A 26,001-nucleotide genomic window follows, 5' to 3' on the forward strand; every position below is an offset into this window, starting at 1 on the left:
TACACCAGAAGAGGGCATTGGTTCCCATTACAGATGCTTAAGAGCTACCATGTGGTTGCTGGGAATTGAACTCAGGACCTCTGGAAGAGCAGTCAGTGTTCTTAACCTCTGAGCCATCTCTCCAACCCTGTGAACCTTATTCTTTAACAACTAAACCACCTGTTCAGCCCTAGTTTTTGTTTGTTCTATTTTGTTTATAACGGGGTCTTGGGTAGTTCAGACTGACTTCAAACTCATTATGGAGCAACAGTTGGCTTTGAACTCCTGGCTCTGCCTCTTGAATGCTAGGATACAGGTATGTGTCACTATGACAAGTTTGATACAGCATCTTGTAGCATAAGCTGATTTCAAATCCAGTAAGTTTCTCAGGCTGGTTTGGAATTTGTGATCTGTCTACATCTCCAGACTGATTGTGGGGGGTTATAGGCAAGTACCATCATACCTGGCCAAGACAGTGGCTTTTTATTTTTCTTCCCAAAATCGGTTTCTCTGAGTAGCTTGGCTGTCCTAGAACTTGATCTGTAGGTGAGGCTGGCCTCAAGCTCAAAGAGATCCTCCCACGTGCTGGGATTGAAGGCACTTACCACCATCACCTGGCTGAAACATCAGTTTTTAATCTTCCTAATGCTGTGCTGACCCCAACCATAAAATGATTTTCATTGTTACCTCATAACTGTAATTTTGCTACTGTTATGAATCATAATGTAGTATTTGTATTTTCTGATGCTGTTTTGGGTTTCTATAGAGGAGCAGTCTTCAGGCCATAAATATCCAGGGAAGAAAAAACTCTGGTGGACATACTCTGTACAGATTGTCAATATTCACACATGGACCAGAAGGGAAAACTTTACATGGCCTGTACTTATGCCAAGAGCACACACATACTCACTAAGGGCTTCACTTACTTAGTTAGGGCTTCCTTGGCTCCTTACAATAGTCATGTTTCTGTACAACTTTATGAGTGCTTAAATTTGAATTTACATGTTTCAAATAGTGTTCTCTTGCTATTTTCCTCTAACCATGAAACCACTCCTAGCTCACAAGTTATACAAAGATAGAGGGCCAGTCTGGGCTCATAAAGGTTATTGTTTGCTGACCCAGGTCCAGAACAGCAATACTTTTTGTTTTGTGTTCTTGTTTTGAAACAAGATCTCACAATGTAGCCTTGGCTACTCCAGAACACTATGTAGACAAGGATGGCCTCAAACAGAGAGCTGCTAGCTTCTGGCTTCTAAACACTGGGATTAAAGGTATATGCCACCATGTCCAGCTCCAGAATAGTACTTTTTTAAAATAATTATTTATTTTATGTACATGAATACACTGTAGCTGTCTTCAGACACACCAGGAGGGCATCAGATCCCATTACAGATGATTGTAAGACACTATGTGGTTGCTGGGAATTGAACTCAGGACCTCTGGAAAAGCAGCCAGTGCTTTTAACCACTGAGCCATCTCTCCAGCCTGCCCTCCCATCTTTGTTTTTAAGTTTCTATTTGTTTCTCCAGTTTTTTTTATTACTTTACATCCCAATCACAGCTCCCACCTCCTCCCTTACAAATCCCTCCTCCATTGTCCCCTCTCCTCTTCAGCGAAGGGGGAGCACCCCTTGGGTATCACTCTACCCTGGGACATCTAGTTCTAGGCATATCTTCTCCCACTAAGGACCAATTAGGCAGCCCAGGTAGGGAGAAAAGGATCCAATGGCAGGGACCTAGACAGCCCCAGCTGCAATTTGCTACATCCAGCCCCCACATACTCCCTAGTTGGTGACCCAGCCTCTGGGAGCCCCTGTAGGCCCAGACTAGTTGAATGTGTAGGTCTTTTTGTGGTGTCTTTGACCCCTCCAGATTCCTCAACTCCCCCCACTCCCCTCTTCCACAAGACTCCTTGAACTCCACCTGATTTATGGCTGTGGGTCAGAATAATCCTTCTTAACATGGACAGTATTGCACTCTAGGAGGTGGGGGGCTAGAAGGCTATTTTGAATTTTAGTTATCAACATGAGAAATGGTTTTTGTAGTAGAGTGGTCATGTTCACCTAACAAATGAAATGGGATATACTATAGGCAATTATTAAGAGGGGGTTAGAGACAGAAATTCCCATCAATTTATTCAATAGTCATAGTTTTTCAAAGTAATAACTAGCCTATGTAACATACAGTATTTTAGAATGCCTCCATCAGACATTCAAGTATAGAAAAAGATTATAAACCTAGAAGCCAGATCCTTGGTATATTAAAAACACAAAACATTTTTAAGCTTTAACATTTAGAAGCTTTTCATAAGCTTAATTACCATGTAAACAGTTCATCATTTCAGAAAATCATGTCATTGCAAATAATGCTATTTTTGGAATTTAGGCTACTGATCAATACACACGCCTTTGTCCCTACAAAACTCACACTGAATTGCAGGTGTTAAATGACTACTTTACTGTCTTCTTTAAGTGATTAGCCAGTCTCTTCATTTTGGAACATTACTTTCATTACTTTAAGTTAGCTTTATAGTTTGTTTGGTTTTTTTTTTGGTTTTTTTTTGTTTTTTTTGTTTTTTTTTTTTTTGGCTTTTTCGAGACAGGGTTTCTCTGTGCAGTCCTGGAACACACTTTGTAGACCAGGCTGGCCTTGAACTCAGAAATCCACCTGCCTCTGCCTCCCAAGTGCTGGAATTAATTGCGTGTGCCACCACCACCCGGCCTATACTTCCTTTTAACACTGTAACATTGACATTGTTAATACTGCATGCAAATTCATCTATATTATTGTTGAATTTCCATTTTATTGTTGTTTTAGAGGGTAGGCTTAGGTCTGACAGAATTGAGAACTACTGGTCTATAAAATCTGCAAGTAATGTGGCATGAAGATCTAGGGATACAACCAAGGACTTAGGGCACCATCTTATGAAAGGCAAGATCCATGAGTGTCATTCACATTCCAGACACAACTTAATTAGAGAAGAATGATAAGCCATAAATCCAACAACCTTTTTCAAGGACACATAGATATAAGTAGAAAACAAATGGCTAATAATTAAGTGGAAAAATCTCTGATTAACAAAAGATATCACTTTTTGTTTTGTTTTAAGACAGGGTTTCTCTATGTAGCCCTGGCTGTCCTGGAACTCACTTTGTAGAACAGGCTGGCCTCAAATCCAGAGATCTGCTTTCTTCTGCTTCCTGAGTACTGGGATTAAAGGCATGCACCACCACCACTACCACCACCACCTGGCTAAGATACCACTTTTGTTTTTGTTTTTGTTATTTTGGTTTTTTGAGACAGGGTTTCTCTGTATAGCCTTGGCTGTCCTAGAACTCACTTTGTAGACCAGGCTGGCCTCGAACTCAGAAATCCACCTGCCTCTGCCTCCCGAGTGCTGGGATTAAAGGCGTGCGCCACCACGCCCGGCTCAAGATACCACTTTTTAAAAAATTATTTTATGTGTTGAGTGTTTTGCGCCTGCATGTATGACTATACACTATCTTCATGTGCAATACCCTTGAAGAACAAAAGAGGGTAGTGGATTCCTCGGAACTGGAGGTAGACATGTATCTTTTTAAAAGATATGTATCTTTTGACCATCTATCTAGGAAGATAAAAACCCATATGGAGGCTAATAATCTGCCTGTAACTCTAATTCTAGGAAGACCCAATGTTTCTTCTGGTTTCCAGGGGCATTGTACACACAAATAGTGCAGATATACATGCAGCCAAAACACCCATACACACAAAATAATAAATTAAATTAAAAAAATGAGCTGGGCGTGGTGGCGCACGCCTTTAATCCCAGCACTCGGGAGGCAGAGGCAGGTGGATTTCTGAGTTCGAGGCCAGCCTGGTCTACAGAGTGAGTTCCAGGACAGCCAGGGCTATACAGAGAAACCCTGTCTCAAAAAACCAAAAAAAAAAAAAATGAGACTGGTGGCTTTTAAATAACATATGTACATCTTCAGTCCTAATTTCACTAAAAAATTTATACTTTAAAATGTTTTATTTAAGCTGGGTGGTGGCAGCGTATGCCTTTAATCCTAGCACTAGGGAGGCAGAGGCAAGTTGATCTCTGTTAGTTCAAGGCTACTCTGGTCTACAGAGTAAGTTCCATGACAACGAGGGCAACACAGAGAAACCCTGTCTCAAAAACAAAACAAAACAAATAACAAAAACCCAACCAAACAAAACAACAACAACAACAAAAGAATTTAAACCAGCATTCTGTGTTTGTACTATAATGGCACGTATGTTACAGATGAGCCATGTTTTAAATACATACATATAACTTTTAGTTTTTGAGATAGGATCTCACGCAGCAGCTCGGATTGGCCTTGAACTTGTGGCAATCTTCTTTCTAAGCCACTCAAATGCTAGGTTTACAGGTGTGAACCACTATGCCTAGCTTTCTTTGTAGAGTTTTAGTTACATTTTCATAAAACTTAGTTTGAGCTAGTGTTAATTAATGCCTTTTATATAAGAGCCACTATGCCTATATGGTGTAGATCTTAATTGCATTTTTTTAAATTAAACTTTCTGTTTGAACTAGAGTTAATATATGTTTTTTATGCTAAGGTTATGTTTAGCCCTTTATAACAGAAAAATTCAAGTAACTGTAAGTTAAACATTTTAAAATAATGAAGTTTATTTTTCAGATTCTGTATTTTTTTCTGTTGTGCACCTCTGATAAATCTTCCAGACTCTCATCTAACAGAGTATAAACTATCTCAAGTTTTCTGGAAGTTAAGAGAGGGCACCATAGGGTTTACTCTTTAGTATGCAAACTGTTCAATTGCATTTTCAGCAGATCTGCTAGTGCTGCCCTCAGAACCTTTAACTCATGTCTTAATGAAGACTTTATATCATCTACTAAAAATCACTATCATTGTTTTGTGACAAAAGTTACCACTTGGTCTGTTAACAATACAGACACAGATACAGACACATACACACACTGTCTGTCTGCCTGCCTGTCTGTCTGAAACCTAATTCATTATTATAGACTTTTATCCAATTTGAATGTTTTCACCCTCATCTCACAAGCCCTTTCCAGACACATCTGTGCCTCAATTCCTGACATTACCTTAAGCTCTTAAAGTGCAACAGCAATGTGCAATTCACTATACTCAAGCAGAATTTGCAGCTTTCTTTAAGTATTTTAATACTTATATAACAAAGAAATCTTCCAATATTTTCATTTTTAACACCTTTAAATTGCTTTGTCATTAACAATTTAATTGAGATTTAATCAAATGGAAACTAGTTAATAAAACATAAAATGTTCAATATGAACACAGGAAAAAAAAAAGGCCTAAATAACTAAAGAAGAAATTGGAAAACACACACATACAAATGTCCATGTGTAGAAATTAAAATTTTTTCTTGTAATTCTTTAGCAGCAAATGAGTTAAATGATAATGCCACATACAAACTACCATGTCTTCTATACTTCTAGAGACGAAAAAGTCAAGATAGAGAATGGTTATATACTCTGCCTTAATTATTTAATTAAATAATCCTAAATAAATTTAAATGTTACTATTATACATAAATGTTATTATAAGCATCACAAAGGGGATAAGCACCTTATACCAAAGAGTCCTTAGTCATATTACATGACTCATATTTATACCAGCTTGGCAAAGATATAAGCCACCACCTGTCCTTTTCACTTTGATAAAATAAACTACGGCTGTGGGAAGGTAATCGTGCATATAAGATTTCAAAGGGAATATATATAAATATATTTCTGACAACATCTGCTTAAGTACATATAATACAGGATAAGAAAAATAGGACTGCTCTGTATCTCAGTGATTTTAAAAAAGAACAAACTAGTTACACTACTGACATATCCAGTCACAGAAGGAACATTTATGTTATATGCTATCAACAAATGACTACTGTTAAAGAATCCTCTAGCATCTCTCATCTATTATCAGTACTCTGCTAGTCAGGCCATTCTCGGCCTGTTTGCTATGTTTCTACATCGTTTCCATAGTAAAGATCTGTGCCTGCTTAATTTAATTTAAGCGGGAGGGTTAAAGCCTGAAGGTCACTACAGGACACACTACAGAGACTTTAATAACAGCAGTTCCATTATCAGTCCTGCCAAATTACTTGGGAAGGAACCCTGATCTGTCTATATCAGAAACATGAACAGATTTGAAACACTGCAGAGATACTAAAAACACAAAAATAAAATTTGATATCATAAATTGCTGAAAGGCAAAAATGTGACAAAACAAAAATAAGTGTTGATGTATATATAACAATGTCATATAAAAAATCATTACTAGCACTTGAAACACAGGCAGGAGAATCAGTACTTTATGGCCATCCTTAGCTACACAGTGACTTTTAGGTCAACCTGGGCTATATGAGACTGTATAAAAAAAAAAAATCAAAAACAAAACCAAATCATCACTAGGCAATGGATCTTTACATATGATAAAGTACAATGTCTAAGAACAACAAAATTATAAACCTCATCTTTCAAACTTCAAAATTTCTATGGTAAGATTGAAATATTTCTGTATCACACTAGGGATAGAGTTTAGTTGTACAGTACTTGCCCTTCATGTATGAGGCCCTGGGTTTGGCCCCAGCACAGCAACAAAATAGAAAAGAAATAAAGCTTACCACTGTTTAATCTATACTCTTTTAATGTATTTTGAGATAAGGTCTGACCGAGCAGACCAGGTTAGCCAAACAATATGGTATAAGCTCTTTTTTTTCCTTAGTGAAAGTTACCAAATCCCTAGTACCTGAAATCGTAAACAGAATACAGCATGCACTCACAGCACTGAACTCTCTTCACAGACACCAGGAAACTGGCACCAGTATAGCTGCCAACTACAGTCCCACACTTTCCATATATTTTATGTACATTCTTATATGTTTGTTTGTTTGTTTGTATGCATTTTTATTTAAGAGAGATTTAAGTAATTACTACACTGGTAAAGATACAGATATATCCATCACTATGAATAAATTTTCTTATATTTGTGACACTTAAACTGTTTCCTAGAAACTATTAATCTATGTCTCTACAGTTTATTCAACTTGAGAAAGCTATATGTAACCCTGTCAGATTTTTTTTTTTTAATCATTATACTTCCATAGAGAGCCATGAGAACTGGGAGTAATGGTATACCTATGACAGACCAAAACACCATGGAAAACTACACAAGTTGTTGCATACAGCAACTATTTGTGCCTTCCTACAGATGGGTGGTAGTAGTCTATAAGTAAACTACAGTTGCATAACTATTAATGCACTTGAGTTGTTTCTAATTTGCACTTATTGACATTTATGAATGCTGGTGTTTCAGATTATTGTGTATTTCTTTTTAAAGATTCACTTATTTATTTTATGTGAGTACACTGTCACTCCCCTCAGACACACCAGAAGAGGGCATCAGATTCCATTACAGATGGTTGTGAGCCACCATGTGGTTGCTGGGAATTGAACTCAGGACCTCTGCAAGAGCAGTCAGTGCTCTTAACCTTTGAGCCATCTCTCCAGGTCCCTATTGTGCATTTTTAAAAAACTTTTTTGTTTGTTGTTTTTACTCCCTCTGCCCCCCTTATTAAAAGACAAGAGTCTCTTTGGTAGCCATGTTGTCCTATAACTCACTAGGCAGACCTTGAATCTACAGTGATCCCCTTGACCTCAATATTCTGGAGGCTGGAATTACAAGCAAAAATCACCATCAATGGTTTAAAACTAAGCATATCTTAGTTTTATTTATTTATTTATTTATTTTTTTTTTAAAGATTTATTTATTTATTATATGTAAGTACACTGTAGCCGTCTTCAGACACTCCAGAAGAGGGAGTCAGATCTCGTTACGGATGGTTGTGAGCCACCATGTGGTTGCTGGGACTTGAACTCTGGACCTTCGGAAGAGCAGTCGGGTACTCTTACCCACTGAGCCATCTCACCAGCCCCACTTATTTATTTTTAAATGTTATACTCCATTCATGTGAATTTAAAATTAAAAAAAAATCTTAATTCAAAGCTTTAAAAATATGAGACATACTTGAAATAAACGAAATAGCCTATGGCTCACCATAGGCCCTAATGTAGAAAAACCAATCAACAGGACTGAAACCTCCAAAACTGAACCAAAATAAACCTTCCTCATTACAAGCTGATTCCCTCATTTATGGTATCACAGTGATGGAAAGTTTACTAACGGATGTCTCAGCAGTTAAGTCCACTTGCTGTTCTTGCAGAGGACTTGGTTCAGTTATTCACATGTACATCCTTAGGCTCACAACTGCCTGTAATTCCAAATAAGCAGGCACACACAAATGCAGGTAAAATAAATTTAAAAAAATTCATTCATCTTTCAAGACAACTATCTAGTTTCCCTCTCAATATATGTTTAAGAGAAAGATGAGGGAGAGGCTAAAATATGATCAAATGTTGCTTATTTCTCAGGGTGACAACATCTATTGCATCTACAACATCTACCCATCTATTGCATTATTCTTTCTACTTTCTGCACAGCTTTAATTTGTATGTGTGTATGTGTGTGCTGCATGTCATGAATACACATGGAGTTCCTTTATTATTTTCTGCCTTACTGCCTTGTGACAAGTTCTCTCACGGAAACTGAAGCTAGCTTTCTTGACTAGGCTGGCAACTGGTCAGAAAACTCCTGAAATCAGGAGGTGTTTCTATGCCTAGTACTGAGACAGGCACATTTGGTCAAAGCTAGATTTTTACGTCATTGTTAGAAATTCAAACTCAAGTCCTCATGCTTACAGAGCATGCTTCCTCTACTGAGTTGTTTCCCCAGGAACATCTAGTATATTTATACACACATTTTTTTTTGTCTTGTTTTGTTTTTTGTTTTCCAAGACAGAGTTTCTCTGGTATAGTCCTGTCTGTCTTGGAACTCACTTTATAGACCAGGCTAGCCTCAAATTCAGAGATCTGCCTGCTTCTGACTTCTGAGTGCTAGGATTAAAGGCATGGGCCATTACCACCTGACACAATATAGTCTTTTTAAAATCAGAAAAACAACAATTTGACCACCAATATCTTATTTCCCCAGATGGAAAGTCAGGAAGGTTTCTTTTGGACTAGCTAAGAAAATACTGCCACATCAACAACCATACAAAACAGAGGCTCTTCAAATTTGAGTTTTCTTTCTTTTAGCTAAATCAATATACTTCTTCAATCATTACCATGCATATCTATAGGGAAAAGCTCCCAAATCTCATACCTTCACAACAGGATGGCCACCAGTAGAGGCTTTCACTGCCCCTCGGCTACCTTCAGTTTCATAATGGGCTCTATGGTGAGTTTTAGGTTGCACTTCTATTTTCAATTCACATTGTCCAAAGTGAGTTGGTAAAGGCCAGTCTAACGGAGGTAATGAAGATGTGCTATAAACAAAACACAACAAACAACCTCATCATATTATCATTGCAAAGCAGAGTCAAAGACTCAAAGCATCTCTCTGCCAGCTCCAATATTTTTTCCAGTGGTTAAAAAAAAAAAGTATTCCAAAATTACCTTATTTCATTTGTAAGTTACAGTACCAACCATGGAAGGTATTTAATAGGCTATTCTTTTTCTGTTTGTTTGGTTTGGCTATTTTGAGACAGGGTTTCTCTGTGTACCTTTGGCTATCCTGGAACTTGCTCTGTAGACCAGGCTGACCTTGAATTCATAGAGATCCACCTGTCTCTGGCTCCTAAGAACTGGGATTAAAGGCATGCACTACCATCACCAGGGTCTCTATCCCTTTTTTGTGAATAAATAATTCTTTAACCTAAAGACTTAAGTGGTGGTTGGTGAGATAGCTCAGCGGTTAAGAGCACCGACTGTTCTTCCAAAGGTCCTGAGTTCAAATCCCAGCAACCACACGGTGGCTCACAACCATCTGTAACAAAAATCTGATGCCCTCTTTTGGAGTATCTGAAGACAGCTACAGTGTACACACATATAATAAATAAATAAATAAATAAATAAATAAATAAATAATAAATCTCTTTTAAAAAAAAAAAGGACTTAAGTGGCATTGGCTGTCCTGGATCTAGTGCTATAGGCTAGGCTGGCCTCCAACTCAAAGAAATTCACCTGCCTCTGCCTCCCAAGTACTGGGATTAAAGTTGTTTGTCATCCTAGTCCTCCTAGTAGTTCAATTTCTTTTTCTTTTTTTTTTTTTTTAAAGATTTATTTATTTATTATTATATGTAAGTACACTGTAGCTGTCTTCAGACACACCAGAAGAGGGCGTCAGGTCTCATTACGGATGGTTGTGAGCCACCATGTGGTTGCTGGGATTTGAATTCTGGACCTTCGGAAGAGCAGTAGGGTGCTCTTATCCACTGAGCCATCTCACCAGCCCATAGTTCAATTTCTTAAAGCCCGTAGCTGTGAAGAATAAGTCATTTTATTCATGTGTATTTTATGTGTATGAGTGTTTTGCCTTCATGTTTGTCGGTCTGTGTACCATGTGCATGTCTAATAGATGCAGAGGCCAGAAGAGGACATTGGATGCCTTGGAGCTAGAGTTACAGATGGTTGTCAGCTGCCATGTGGGTGCTAGGAATTGAGTCTGGGTCTTCTGGAAGAGCAGCAGATACTCTTAAAAACTGAGCAATCTACCCAGTCCCCAAGACTAAGGACCTTCAAAAGCTACACTTCTACTTCTTTCAGTATTTCTACTTCTTTCTCCCTGCTCTAGTATGACTCTGTGGAAACCAATCTATTCTGCCTGTGGCCTCCTCCACTTCCTATCATTTCACTCTTCTCTCTAAAGAACTGCTTATCTCAAGCAATCCTGTGATTGACGAAAAGTTTAGTTTCAGTACATAACTGCTTAACATAAAGCATTTTGGTATGTTTTTAAAAGGCTATTATATCCTTGATTAATAAGAATTTAAAGCCGGGCGGTGGTGGCACATGCCTTTAATCCCAGCACGTGGGAGGCAGAAGTAGGTGGATTTCTGAGTTCAAGGCCAGCCTGGTCTACAAAGTGAGTTCCAGGACAGCCAGGGCTACACAGAGAAACCCTGTCTCGAAAAACCAAAAAAAAAAAAAAGAATTTAAGGGCTGGAGAGATGGCTCAGTGGTTAAAGGCACTGACTGCTCTCCTAGAGGTCCCGAATTCAATTCCTAGCAACCACATGGTGGCTCACAATCATCTGTAATTGGATCCGATGCCCTCTTCTGGTGTGTCTGAAGACAGCTACACTGTACTCATATACATAAAATAATAAAACATACCAAAATGCTTTATGTTAAGCAGTTATGTACTGAAACTAAACTTTTCGTCAATCACAGGATTGCTTGAGATAAGCAGTTCTTTAGAGAGAAGAGTGAAATGATAGGAAGTGGAGGAGGCCACAGGCAGAATAGATTGGTTTCCACAGAGTCATACTAGAGCAGGGAGAAAGAAGTAGAAATACTGAAAGAAGTAGAAGTGTAGATTTTGAAGGTCCTTAGTCTTGGGGACTGGGTAGATTGCTCAGTTTTTAAGAGTATCTGCTGCTCTTCCAGAAGACCCAGACTCAATTCCTAGCACCCACATAAAATAAATAAGAGGAAGGAGGAGGAGGAAGAAGAGAAGGAGGAGGAGGAGGAAGAGGAGAAGAAGAAGAAGAAGAAGAAGAAGAAGAAGAAGAAGAAGAAGAAGAAGAAAAAGAAGAAGAAGAAGAAGAAGAATTATTATTTAAACATTGTAAAGACCTAAAGGTTAATTTAGATCTATTAATATTAAAAATATTACAAGGGCTTGGAAGACTGTTCAGTAGAAAGAGTGCTTGCCATTCTTTTTTTTTTTTAAGATTTATTTATTTATTTTATGCAGTGAGTACAACTAGCTGTACAGATAGTTGTGAGCCTTCATGTGGTTGTTGGGAATTGAATTTTTAGGACCTCTGCTCCCTCTGGTTGGCCCTGCTTGCTCTGGTCAACTCTGCTTGTTCAGTCTTTATTATTATACATAAGTACACTATAGCTGACTTCAGACACTCCAGACGAGGGCATCAGATCTCATTAAGGGTGGTTGTAAGCCACCATGTGGTTGCTGGGATTTGAACTCAGGACCTTCAGAAGAGTAGTCAGTGCTCTTACCTGCTGAGCCATCTCACCAGCCCAGAGTGCTTGCCATTCTATAATGAGGGCCTTGGTTCAAATCCCCAAAACACACATAAAAGCCAGCACAGTGGCCTAAGCCTGTAATCCCAGCACTGGGAAGAGACAGGAAGATCCCTGGGGCTTTCCAGCCAACCAGGATCAACGAGAGATTCTCTTTTAAAATCAAGTAGAAGCTAGACAGTTGTGGGAACACCTTTGATCCTAGAACTCAGAAGACAGAAGCAGGTACATCTCTGAGTTAGACGTCAGCCTGATCTACAGAGCAAGTTCCAGGGCAGCCAGGGCTATGTAGAGAAACCCTGTCTCAAAAAAACAAAAACAAAACTAAACCAAACAAACAAGTAAACAAAAAAACAAGTGGAGAAACAAATGAAGAATTAGGAAAACATCCAATGTCAATCAACCTCTGGCCTCCACATAAATCTACACACACACACATACACACACACACATACACACACACACACACACACACACCTAGAAAATAACTGTAAAATTATTTACACATCTACAAATCAAACAGTAATGAACACAAAGCTCAGTTAGTAAGTAGAGTTCTTGCCTAGCATGCAAGAAAACCTGAGTATGAACCCTAGTATTGCATAAAACTAGGTGTAGTGATACACACCTGTTATCCCAGAATTTAGGAGATGGAGGTAGGAGGATCAGAACTTCAAAGCCATTGTCAATTATGTAGTAAACTTAAGGCCAGTCTGAGCTACATAGGACCCAGTCTCAAAGAAAGATTTTTTGGGGGGGTGGGGTGGGATGGTGGGAGGGAGAAGGCCAATAGCATGGACCTATAGTCCCAGCTACTTTGGGAGGCTGGAATAGTAGGATCATACATTTTAGGTCAGTATGGGTCAATACAGACAATATAGCAAGATCCCATGTCAATTAAATAAACATTTAAAAGTAAATACATTGTGAGAGAAAAATGCTTGTTATTAATAGGACAAAGCAAGAGGAGAATTCATTAAAGTGCCTGCCATACTGTCCAAGCCGTATCCCCAGAACCAGAACCAGAATGAAGGCAGAAGGAAAGACTAGCTCCACTTCAGAAAGCTGTTCTCTGAACACACCACACAGGCATGACACATATGCACATTCACACACATCATCCATGAGTGTGCACACACACACACACACATTTTTTTTTTTTTTTCTAAAACTGGCAGCTTGGTGAGCTCTAGGCCAACAAGAAAACTTGTCTCAAAACCAAGATGTATGCCTCCTAAGGAGTAATACTCATGGCTGTCTCTGGTCTCCACACAAACATGAACGAACACACAAAGACACACACACACGCTCCCACACATAGTCCTTCAAATATGCAAATTCAGTTAATTCATTAGTAATATAATAACCTACCTGTACAATAATTAGATAACGAAATTTCTCTTAAGGAACCTTAGTCATTTACTGTTATTTACAGTCTATCACATATTTTTTTTATCTATATACTTTTAAAATGTAACTTTAGTCAATTTAAAAACACTTTTAAAGACTTAAAAATAAAAAAGGACTTCTAAGTTATTTGACCAGTAGAATTTATTTTTAAAAAAATGAAAAACAAGGAAGATAAGGGCAGGAGAGGGGAGAGAGAAGGAGGAGAGAATAGAAAAGAAATGAAAGGGAGAAGGGAAGGGAGAGGAAAGGAGGTCAGATAATGTAGTTATACAATGCAAATGACCTGGAAGCATGAAAAAGTGATCAGCAGCCATTTCTACCAACTCACCGAAATATAGGGGTGTGGCCAGGCTTTGGTTTGCTCCAGGTAAAGGGTGAAGGAACTGAAAGAAATTGGTCACCAGATGAATCTTTCTTTAAAGGATACTGAGATCCAAGGCCATCATCTACTGACGTCTCCCGGGAAGGGGATAAGTTCCCTTGATCATCTGAACAGATCTCTAATTTTCCTGGTAGTATGGCAGCTTGATCTTCAGAAGTCTTCCTTGTCTTCAAAGGGACGTCAGTCTCTACACAGTACTGAAATGGAAACGGTGCAGGGCTGAGGCCTGATCCAGTGTGGACAGGAGCAGTGAGCCAGGTATCTTCTGTCACACTTCCTCTAGGGGAGTGACCAGGGGATGGAACAGGCGAGTGATGGGGTGAAAGGGGACCAGCATAACATACTTCAGCACTGGAGTGCCGCCGTTTACCACAGGGAGAAGTGGGCCTTGATGAGGGTCCTGAGGCTGGTCTGGGGCTCAGCCAATTCTCATCAGTGATACTAGATCTAGGAGAGTGGCAAGGAGATTGCCTAGGTGACAAGGAGTGTCCAGATCCATACTGTTGATGCCAGGACTCTTCTCCAGGGCAACCTCCTGGAGAGCCACCTGGAGAAGTCAGAGGTGAGCCAAGAGTGAATCGTGCAGCAGCTTCATTCAACTCTGAGTCCACATCATCATAAATGTGGGAGAGAGATTCACAAGAAGATGCATCTGAGAACCAGCTCCTAGAAGAAATGCTGCTGGCAGGACTAGGACTGAGGGAAGATTCCCGGTAGGATGGCTCAAGTGGAAGATAGAGATGATCTCTAGAAGGCCTTTCCAAATATTCCCTTTCTGGGTCATTTATATGTAGGTCATCTTCAGGAGCATCTGTTCCTTGATGACAGTTAGGAGAAATGGATGTGATTTGAATACTTGGGCACTCAAAGGGTTTAGGACCACCTAATGGGCTATATTTAGATTCAGAAATATCACCAGTTCCTTCATAATTTTTGTAACCTTGGAGCTGAAATGATGGTGACAAAACAGAAGAGTGAGACTGCAGCAGTCCATGATGTGGTAAGCCAAGGGATGAGTTTAAAGTAGATGGAGGTGGATCTACATTAAAGATGTAAATGGATGCACAATCATCTGGTTCAAGATCTATGAAAAAAAAAAAAAGAAAAGAAAAAAATCACAACCAAAAAGGTCAATAAAAGAAGAAATTAGAAAATTCAATTGTATAAATTATAGATGAAACAATAGTTAACAATCCCGAGGAAAAACATTTGGACATCAAAATGCATGTCATTAGCTTCACAAAGGGGCTGGGCACAGTGATTCTTGTCTGTTAAATGTTAACAACACTCAGGCAGAAGGATTACTGAGAGTTCAATGCCTACATAGTGAGTTTTAAGCCACCTTTCGCTATTGATCAGACCATAGCTCAACAACAACAAAGGTTGACTTTTAAAAAATACATTTATTCATTTTTGCAGATATGAATATATGTTACATAAGGAAATATGTAATTATGTGACCTTCTTTTTCTTTACTTCTACATTTCCAAAAATTATAATCTGAGAATAATGAATGTTTTTATAAAAAGTATATTTCTGTGTACTCTCTTGCACACACAAAAAATTAAAACCATCTTAGAACTATAAGATAATTGGACCAGCAAGACAACTTAGTGAATAAAGGTCCTTACAGCCAACCAAAAGGTCTGAGTTCAACCTCTGGGACCCACATGATAGGAGAGAGCCAACTCCTGCACACTGTTGTATGACTCCTATCTGAGCACAGTGGCATGTGCACACTCACACACACACACCCTACACCCCCCCCACACACACACAGTAGCATGTGCACACTCACACACACACCCTACACCCCCCCCCAACAGTAGCATGTGCACCTCCACCCCACAATAGCATGTGCACACTCACACACACACCCTATACCCCCCCACACACATAGTAGCATGTGCACACACACCCACATCCCCCACCTAAAACCTGAATTTAATTAAAGTCTTTAGAGATTTTATTATTTTAATTTTTTGTGTGTCTGACTGCATTTGTATTAACACACCACATGTGTGCAGTTCCCTTGGACTCCAGAAGGTGGCATAACATCCCCTAGAACTGGAGTTACAGAAGGCTGTAAGTCACTTTGTCGATGCTAGGAACAGAACCTAGACCCTCTGTAAGAACAGCAGGTGCTTTCAACACAGACTCATCTCTCCAGCCCTAAGGATTTTTTTTAAATGATAGAAATTGTACTGTATTTGACAATTGCAGCTTAAGACTGAGTGAAGCAGAGTCTTTAAAAAGCACCTTGGGAGCCAGGTGATGTTGGTGCATACCTATAATCCCAGCACTCAGGAGGTAGGGGCAGGTGAGTCTCTATGAGCTTGAGACCAGCCTTGTCTACAGAGTGAGTACAGCCAAGACTACAGCCAGTACTACAAAGAGTAACCTTATCTCAAAAATACAAGAGTGGGGAGGGAGGAAGGTGGAAATGGGGGAGACAGACGAGACAGAGACACCATTGGGCTGGGAGGAGATGATGAATAGTTCATACTAGAATTTAGGAGGCAGAAGGATTGACAGTTCTAAACCAGACCAGGTCAGGCTGTGAGTCTGAAACTCATCTGGGACACACAATGATATTCTGTCTCAAAACCAAACAACAACTAAAGATGGGATTTTATTAATTTCTGGTAAAGGTATGCTTTGTTGTTATTTGTACTGCTCCACCATTAACACTGACCTTGCCTCTTATTCACAACATTTACTCTCTGTAGGTATTTTCCTTGCAGTAAAATTCAAGATTTCTCTTCTCTTTTAGGAAGTGTATATAATTAACACAGACATCTTCTTCCTCAGTAGTCATATCAAGATTCATGTCTGCACACAGCAGATCAGGTTACAAAGCCACTAGATGGGACTGGAGAGGTGGTTCACCAGTAGAGAGCACTGGCTGCTCTTTCGAGGGCCTGGGTTTGATTTGACTCCCAGCACCCATAAAGAAGCTCACAAGTGTCTGAAACTCCAGTCCCAGTGATCCAACGTCCTCTTCCGAGGGCACAAGACATGTACATGGTACACAGACACAATCAGGCAAAACATCAAACACATCAAATTAATTAAAACAAAAAGCAACCAGACACCACTAGATTTTTTACCTAAATAAAAAATAGCTGATTGAGGATATTAAATTATAGTTGATCATTAATCTTCACAAATTTAGAATATTCAATTTACTCCCTCGCTAGGCCTGGTGGCATGCATTTTCCGTTATCCCAGCACTCTAGCTTGTGCTGTGGAATTGAGACTTTAAGGATAGCTTTGGCTACAAAGAAAAACTGTCTCAAAATAAATTAAATTAAAATGGATAAAATTAAATAAAACCCTTGTTTTTTATATTTAAGCAAGTCCTGCCAGCGACAGGACTATACTAGCAACTACTATAGTCTTCATCATTATACAATCCAATTGTTTTAAAAAACAAATTTTTACTTAAGAATGTACTTTAAAAATCTTGCTTTGAATAAAAATCACCTATGAAAGTCTTTTTTTCTTCCAAGACAGGGTTTCTCTGTATAGCCCTGGCTGTCCTGGAACTCACTTTGTAGACCAGGCTGGCCTCAAACTCAGAAATCTGCCTGCCTCTGCCTCCGGAGTGCTGGGATTAAAGGCGTGCACCACCACGCCCAGTTGAAAGTCTTTATAGTTTCATTCTAATGTAATTATTGTATGTTATTCCAACAGTTGATTAATGCTGAAATTCGTAACTTCCTCCCAGTAAATTGTAGATAAAAACAAGTAAATACACAAATGGTGTCTTGAGGCTGATAGAAACAGTTTATTGGGTAATAAACTGTTTAGTAATAGTGTTTTCTGTACTGGGATGAGAACTTGAACTCAAACCCCTGTGACCCATAAATAAGGGTGGGCATGGCTCCAAGTGTCTGTAACCTTGGCACTGAGGGCTAAGAGGCAGTCAGGTCTCAGGGGTTCCCGGGAGGTGAGTCAGCCTAGCTGAAATGGTGAACTCCTGGTTCAATGAGAGGCCCTGTGTCAAAACCATAGGAGAACAGCCACAGAGGGAACACCTGGCCTCCTCCTCTACCCTCCTCATGCATGGGAGCATGAGTGTACCCAATGTCTTAAAGTAATACAAAGACATGAGCGCGCACACACACACACACACACACACACACACACAAAAAATACTTTCATCTTTTCCCCCACGTGTCCAGAAGTCCTAACTCTGAGACGATAGCACTCACTCCAACCACACTTTAACAGTCATTGAGATTTTCAACTGTAGACTTCATGATGCTCCAGAACCATTTTGACTAATTTAATTTTTGTAAATGTTCTATCAGCCACCAGAGGGCCCTAGGAAAGCAGACAATAATCTAGAGAATACAGAGAGCATGTTCATGTCTTTACTAACAGTAAACCAGGGTCTGGCAGAATACAGCCTATGAGCCCAATCTGTCCTACCACCTGGTTTTGTTTTTTTGTTTTTAAATGACAGCCTACAAGTTAAGAATGGTTTTTAAAAGACATTTTTATGGATATAATGTGATTCAAATTCTGTGTCTATAAATAAAATTTTATTGGAACTTGGCCACACTCAATTATGTGCTGTCCATGGTCATGTTCCCACAAAGATAGAGAAGAGCAACTGTGAAAAAACACTTTAAGTTCTGCCACATTGCTGCTCGGGACACAGTAATACAGTTTTGTTGTTTTGTGTTTCTCAGGACTGAACCTAAGGTGTTACAAATACTGGGCAAACATAGTACATCAAGCTCTATATGAAGTCCTCCAACACCTTTTGTTTTTAAAGACAGAGAAGTAGGGGAGGGAGTGTCTCACTATGTATCCGTGATTGGTCGGCAAACTGCCATGTACACAAAGCTGGCCTACAACTCTCTATGTATACCTGACTTGTGTTGAACTACAGTGATTCTCCTGTCTCTGCCTCATGACTAACAACAGTAATCCCAGGATGTGGATGGCTGAGGCAGGAGAACTACTGAAAGAGTTTGTCAGAGCAAGACTTTGTCTCAAAAACAGAGAGATGGGGGGGGGGGGGGGGAAGAGACCCTGTCTCAAAACCAAAATAAGAGCAACAATAATAATCAACCAATCAATCAATTAATAATCAAGCAAGATGGACATAGTAGCACAAGGTCATAATACCAGCACTGAGAAGTTGAGGAAAAAGGTTAAGAATTCGAAATCACCCTTGACTATATACACCTGGCTCCTCAATCCAGCCCTGCTTTCAATTCTTTAGCAAAGCACAGTGACTCATATCTGAAATTCAAGTACTCAATAGACTAAGCAGGAGGACTGGCACAAATTCAAGGCCAGCCTGAGCTACATGGTGAGTTCCAGATCAGTCTGGACTACTATCTCAAAAAGCAAATACAATGAAAAGAATGACTATGGATTAAGCAATTCTTCTCAATTATGTATTCATGAGAATAAAAATATGTCTATATAAAAACTTAGACACATAATGTTTATAATAGCATTATTTGAAATGGCCAAAGGGTTAAAAAAAATCAGATAATTCTCAATAGATTAATGGATAACCTAGTAAGGAAGAATAAATAAAACTTATTGTGGTGCTACACAACTGCAATCAACCTACTTAGCAGGCTGAAGCAACACAATAAGCAAGAATCTCTCATTAAGAAAGGAAAGGTGGGGCTGGAGAGATTGCTCAGCAGTTAGGAGCTCTGACTGCTCTTCCGAAGGTCCTGAGTTCAAATTCCAGCAACCACATGGTGGCTCACAACCATCCGTAATGAGATCTGACTCCTTCTTCTGGAGTGTCTGAAGACAACTACAGTGTACTTACGTATAATAAATAAATAAATCTTTTAAAAGAAAAAAAGAAAGGAAGGAAGAAAGGCAGGCAGGCAAGGCTACAGCCTGAAAACATTCTAAGTGAAAGACATAGACACAAAGTCACACACCATTATATTATGCCCTTTATAGTACATATGTAGAATAAGCAAATCCAGAATTAGGAAGAAGTGAAGGCTAAACTAAAAAACTAGGTGGATACAGAGCTTTTTGAATGAGTAACTAATCCTGCTCCTGAATTTCCACACCTACCACTCTTTTTCTTGAGGCAGTGTCTTAGTCAGGGTTTCTATTCCTGCACAAACATCATGACCAAGAAGTAAGTTGGGGAGGAAAGGGTTTATTCGGCTTACACTTCCATACTGCTGTTCATCACCAAGGAAGTTAGGACTGGAACTCAAGCAGGGCAGGAAGCAGGAGCTGATGCAGAGGCCATGGAGGGATGTTCTTTACTGGCTTGCCTCTCCTGGCTTGCTCAGCCTGCTCTCTTATAGAACCCAAGACTACCAGCCCAGGGATAGTCCCACCCACAAGGGGCCTTTCCTCCTTGATCACTAATTGAGAAAATGCCTTACAGCTGGATCTCATGGAGGCATTTCCCCAACTGAAGCTCCTTTCTCTGTGATAACTCCAGCTGTGTCAAGTTGACACAAAACCAGCCAGTACAGGCAGTAAATGAAATCTTCTGACAAGGAGAAAGAGGAAGGCTGAGAACCTGGGCAACCATACTGAAAACAGGATGATGAAACCAAGCCATTCTAAAACGTGTATATTGAAACCCTAAGTGCTCTTCTACTCCCTTGGCTCACAGCATACACACTTACACTCTAGGCAATAGACTGGCAGACTTTTCACTTGGGACTCTAATTAACCAAAGGAAAAAGAACTACAGATAATGACCTCAAAGGCAACCTAGTAAGAACCCCTACAAGGAGGCAGGCCTGCAGTTAGCAAACATCACAAAACAATGTATTTCGGTGCTTCGTTTTAAGTGATAAGCAGGTAACAACAATCACCAAACAACTGAGAGAAAAGCTTCAAAACTTAAAACAGTCAAAAGCCAGACGTGATGGCACATGCCTCTAATCCCAGCTATCCCAAGGCTGAGGCAGAGGATCTCAAATTTAAGATATAGTGAGCTTCAAGCCAGCCTAACCAGCAGAGGAAAACCATGACTCAAAACAAAAAAAAGGAAAACAAACAAACATACAAACAGATATTCATTTAAGATTAAACAACAACCAGGTGTGGCAACAGAAGCCTGTGTAACAATAGAACTAAAGAAGCAGAGGCAAAAGACGTAAAATTCAGTGGGAGATTAATTCTGTCTCCAGGGTAAAATAGACCACCCAATATCTTCCTCTAGCCTCTGGGCTTGTGCATGCACAAATATATACATTAAATAAATAAATAAGAAAAATTGCTGAAAATTACATTACAACTTGAATCTGCAAACATATTGCAATAAAAAGTAACAAAAAGTAAAGTAATATAGTCCCATAGTTTCATAATAAGCAAAGACAATTCAAATAAGGCATTCAGCCAGGTTTGGCGGCATACACCTGTAATCCCAGCACTCTGGAGGCAAAGCCAAAAGGATCACAGCAAGTTCAACACATGGACTATATAACAAGCTGCAGGCCAGCCAGGGCATACAGATTGAAACCCTGCCTCAAAAAACAAAACAAAAACCAAGCTGGGCATAAAGGCATATACCTTTAATCCCAGCACTCCGAAAGCAGAGGTGGGTGGATCTCTGAGTTCAAGCCCAAGCTGGTCTAAGGAATAAGTTCCAGGATAGCCAGGACCACACAGAGAAAGCCTGTCTTGGAAGAAAAAAAAAAAAAATTAAAAACAAGCAGGGGTAGGGTGATAACTGAATGATCAGAAAAAAAACTAGAGTTACAGAGGTTTCAAGCCATTATGTGGGTGCTAGGAACCAAACATGGGTCCTCTTCAAGGGCAACAAGTACTCTTAAATGCTGAACCATCTCTCAAATCCTCCCTTTAACCCTGTAATTTTCCTTTTCTTTTTTTCTTTTAAAGAGTTATTTCTTTATGTATATTTATACTCTGTTCAAATGTATGCCTGCATGACAGAAGAATACATAAGACAAGAGGAAATCAGATCCCATTATTGATGGTATTGAGTCACCATGTGGTTGATGGAAAGTGAACTCAGGACCTCTGAATAAGCAGTCAATGTTAACCACTGAACCATCTCTTCATCCACTTTAAAAAAAAAATGGTTAATCAATTAATTTAATTAGGGGTACTAAAGGCAGAAATGAGGTGTTATTTAAAGGAGCATGGTCAGCTTACCAGTAGTGACTTTAGCTTAAGAAGAGGTAAGGTCATGCCGGGCGTGGTGGAGCATACCTTTGATCCCAGCACGCGGGAGACAGAGGCAGGCGGATTTCTGAGTTCAAGGCCAGCCTGGTCTACAAAGTGAGTTCCAGGACAGCCAGGGCTATACAGAGAAACCCTGTCTCGGGAAAAAAAAAAAAAAAAAAAGGAGGTAGGGTCTCATCATGAGTCTCTCCCCTTGCTAGTTATAAGTATAGGTATAGGTATAGATTTTTGAGACAGGGTTTCTCTGTGTAGTCTTGGCTGTCCTAGAACCAGGTCTGTAGACCAGCTAGTTTCAAACTACCTGCCTCTGGGATCAAAGTCGTGTACTACCAAAGCCTGGCCATACAATATTATTTTCTAAAATAAGCATTTTTCCTATCCTGTCACTTTTTTTTCAATAATTTACTTTTTTTTATTCACTTTATAACCTGACCACAACCCCCTCACAAATCCCCTATCCTATCATCTTAAAGAGCTTGAAGGGAACCCAGTCTTAAAAAACAAAAAGCAGGGCTGGAGAGATGGCTCAATGGTTAAGAGAACTGACTGCTCTTCCAGAGGTTCTGAGTTCAAATCCCATCAACCACATGGTGGCTCTCAACCATCTGTATATGAGATCTGATGCCCTCTTCTGGTGTGTCTGAAGACAGCCACAGTGTGTCTAAAATAAATAAATACCAAAAAAACAACTAAAATTAATGCAACTTCAGAGTTCATATAATTCTATCCACTCTAAATTATGATAAAGAGTATTATAATTAAACCCATGCCTAACACTGCAGAGACCCAGGGCAGAACCGAACACAGCTGCCTCCCCCCAGCCCCTACCCCCACCCCCACCCCCATCAATAATGATGTTCTGCTATACTAACAGATCAGTGTCACCAGAGAGGCTACCTCTGCCAGCTGATGGGAATGTATGCAGAGACCCACAGCCAAACAGGCTGAGAGGGAGCCCAGGTTAAAGATCTCCTGTGGGTCCTTCCCCTTGGAGTTTAGGGAACCCCATAGAAGAGGGGAGGAGAAATTGTGAGAGCCAGAGGGGTCAAGGACACTGGGAGAACAAAGCCTACAGAATCAACTAAGAAGAGCTATTGGGGGTGGGGTGGGGTGAGCCTGGGGAAAGGGAAGATGGAGGGAAACTAACTGGGAGAAGTGGAAGGAGAAAGCTGGGGTTCGGATGATTGTATGAAAAAAAAAATAAACAAAAATTAAATGAAAAAAATAAAGCTGGTAAAAACTTCACTCCAAATACACACACACACCGTCTGCCTGCTTGAACCTCTGCCCCACTCCCCACCCCTGCCTCATTTTTCTAGACAGGGTTTCTCTGTGTAGTACTGGTTGTCTGAGAACTCACTCTGTAGTGGCTGGCCCCAAACTCTGAAATCCACCTGCTTCTGGCTCCCAAGAGATGGGATCAAGTGCATGCCACCACTGCCTAGCTAAGAAAAACAAGTCTAAAGCACTAACCAAATAAATAAATAAAAATTAAAAAAAAAAAAAAGGCAAAGGTTTGACAAAGGATCTGACATTAAAAACCAAGCTAACAAGACTTAACATAAAGCTAAGGTCAGACTCAAGCTCACAGCAGTGACCCTGCCTTAGCTTCTCCAACACTAGAATTGCAGAAATGAGGTCATCAATCACACTTGGCTGAGATATATATTTTACATGCAGAGCTCTTACCTGCTGCAAAGAGCAAGACATACGGAAACTCTACATTTTATAAGAAATGAAACTTTTTAAGTTACTTAAGTGTGCCTGGGATTTTCAGGCTTTCGTTGAATTACAATTCCTTTTCACACACAAATACCAATGTGTCAACTAAAACTTTCCAAACAAATTTCAGGTTATGGTAAGTTATCAATTCATGGGCTATCTTACTTAAATCTCACAGCTCCAGTTGGCTCTCTTGCCAAAAGCTTGCCAACTACAAGCACGCAGGAAAGTTGTGTAATATAAATATATATACAGAAAAAACACTTGCTCTTATTTGTCTCTTTTAAGTCTCCCTGAATAAAATTTACTCCTCTGTTACTTGAACCTCATATGGCATGTCTGGGCAAATTTGATGACTTGGATTCAGTTTTAGAAGCCAGGCTTACTGCCAAGTCTACTGTGTCTATTCTCCTTACCCACCAAGATAGCTTTAAACACCTTCCTTATTCATGTTACTGCTGTGACCAAAGTACAGCATACTATCAAATAGGGCTCAATCTGCTCAGGTTTCCTACCTCTTAGGAGTAATGTGATTGCCCTCACAGCATTATAGCTTCCTCAGCCCCATCCTTATCTAAAGTAAAGTATTTTCAACGACCAGTGAGGAGAAAGAGCTGGTAATACAACTCATTATCTTCCTTTAAAAAGTCGTTGTTTAAAAAAAAATTAGCATTTAAAAGTTTTTGTTTCATAGATGGAGCTATAACTGGTATTATATCATTCCCTAGATTGTCAAGGTCCATACATTCTCCTCTCTCTCTCTTTCTCTCTCTTTCTCCCTCTCTCTCTCCAATTAACTTTTTTTTTTTTTTTTTTTTTTTTTTTGGTTTTTTGAGACAGGGTTTCTCTGTGTAGCCCTCCCTGGCTGTCCTGGAACTCACTCTGTAGACCAGGCTGGCCTCGAACTCAGAAATCCACCTGTCTCTGCCTCCCAAGTGCTGGCATTAAAGGTATGCACCACCACCGCCTGGCTCCAATTAACTTTTTAAAGAGGACTTTCATTATACGTGCATACATTGGTGTGTGTGTACATACACTTGTGTGAAGGTGCCCTTGAGGGCCAGAGGGGATGTTGATTACCCACAGAGCTAAAGTTACAGGTCGTTACAAACTGTCCATTATGGGATCAAACTCCAGTCTTCTGCAAAAGCAGCAAGCACTCTAAATCACTAAGCTAATCTATTCTAGTCCGGAACATCAGCTTTTATAGCTGAAGAAAAGCAAGCAGTATAATTTCTCTCCAAAAATGTCCTTATGCTTAGACTTAACTGAAAAAAAAAAAAAAAAAAAAAGTAAAGCAAACCTCAAAAGCCAGAGTTTGGACTATGCCTGCCATAAAAATAACAATGAGTTTAGGGATATTTTACGGATGCTGCTGAAATGTAAATCATAACAGTAAGTAGATTCTAGGCTAGGGATACAGTTTAGTTAGTAGAGAATACATACTAACTTGCATGCAAGAGGCTCTGGGTTCTATCTCCAGTAAACTAAGTGTGGTAGCACACACCTGTAACCTCAACACTCTACAAAGGAGAATCAGAAGTTCAAAGTTATCTTCAGTATAGAAATTCTAGATCATCTAAGAATACATGAGATCCTGTCTCAAGAAAAACAAAACAAAAACCATTAAAGTTGGTTCTGATGTACCCAGGCTAGCCTTTAACTTGATATGTAGCTAAGACTGGCCTTGTACTCTTGATTCTCTTGCTTTCACCTCCCAAGTTCTGGGATAACAAGTGTACACTACTCTGCATGCCACCCTTGACCATTTATGCAACACAAGTTTTAAATTTCTGTATTATTCTATAAAGACTAGAGTATAACCTCTACTAATATTTCAGAATACTCACCCAAATATCTCTTTTGTATTAGCAAATGGTTAGACCTTACTAAGTATACAAATAACAAAGCTCTTAAAGTTATATTTCTATGTTTGCTGTAGTGGTGCATGCCTATAATACCAACATTAGGGAAGCTGAGGCAGGATTAAGAACTGAAGAACAAAACTGAATGTGGTGGCCTTTAATCCCAGCACTGGGGAAGTGGAGATCTCAAAGCAGATCCTTGAGGTCCATCCTAGTCTGGTCTACTGAGCAAGATCCAGAAGAGTCACACAGAAAGCCTATTTCAAACCAAAACAGAACAACAAAGAATTGGAGTCTGGGCTACATAGATTTGCTTCAAAAGATAAAGAAAAATAATGGAAC

At 39.5% G+C, this 26,001-nt stretch overlaps 1 protein-coding gene across 2 annotated transcripts in view; it reads right to left on the minus strand.

Moving 5' to 3' along the window:
- The window catches only part of Nfatc3 (nuclear factor of activated T cells 3), a 77,554-nt gene that overhangs the window by 43,665 nt on the left and 7,888 nt on the right, over window positions 1-26,001 (minus strand). For both annotated transcript variants that reach the window (XM_021169508.3, XM_029480364.2), the window contains exons 2-3: window positions 13,850-14,987; window positions 9,227-9,389 (exon numbers count right to left, since the gene is read on the minus strand). In XM_021169508.3, the coding sequence (XP_021025167.1) occupies window positions 9,227-9,389; window positions 13,850-14,987 (1,301 nt within the window). The remainder of the gene's footprint in view (window positions 1-9,226; window positions 9,390-13,849; window positions 14,988-26,001) is intronic.

The sequence above is a fragment of the Mus caroli genome, unplaced genomic scaffold (genome assembly GCF_978045245.1).
Source record: "Mus caroli unplaced genomic scaffold, Mus_caroli_1 scaffold_10, whole genome shotgun sequence".
NCBI classification, from domain to species: Eukaryota; Metazoa; Chordata; class Mammalia; order Rodentia; family Muridae; genus Mus; species Mus caroli.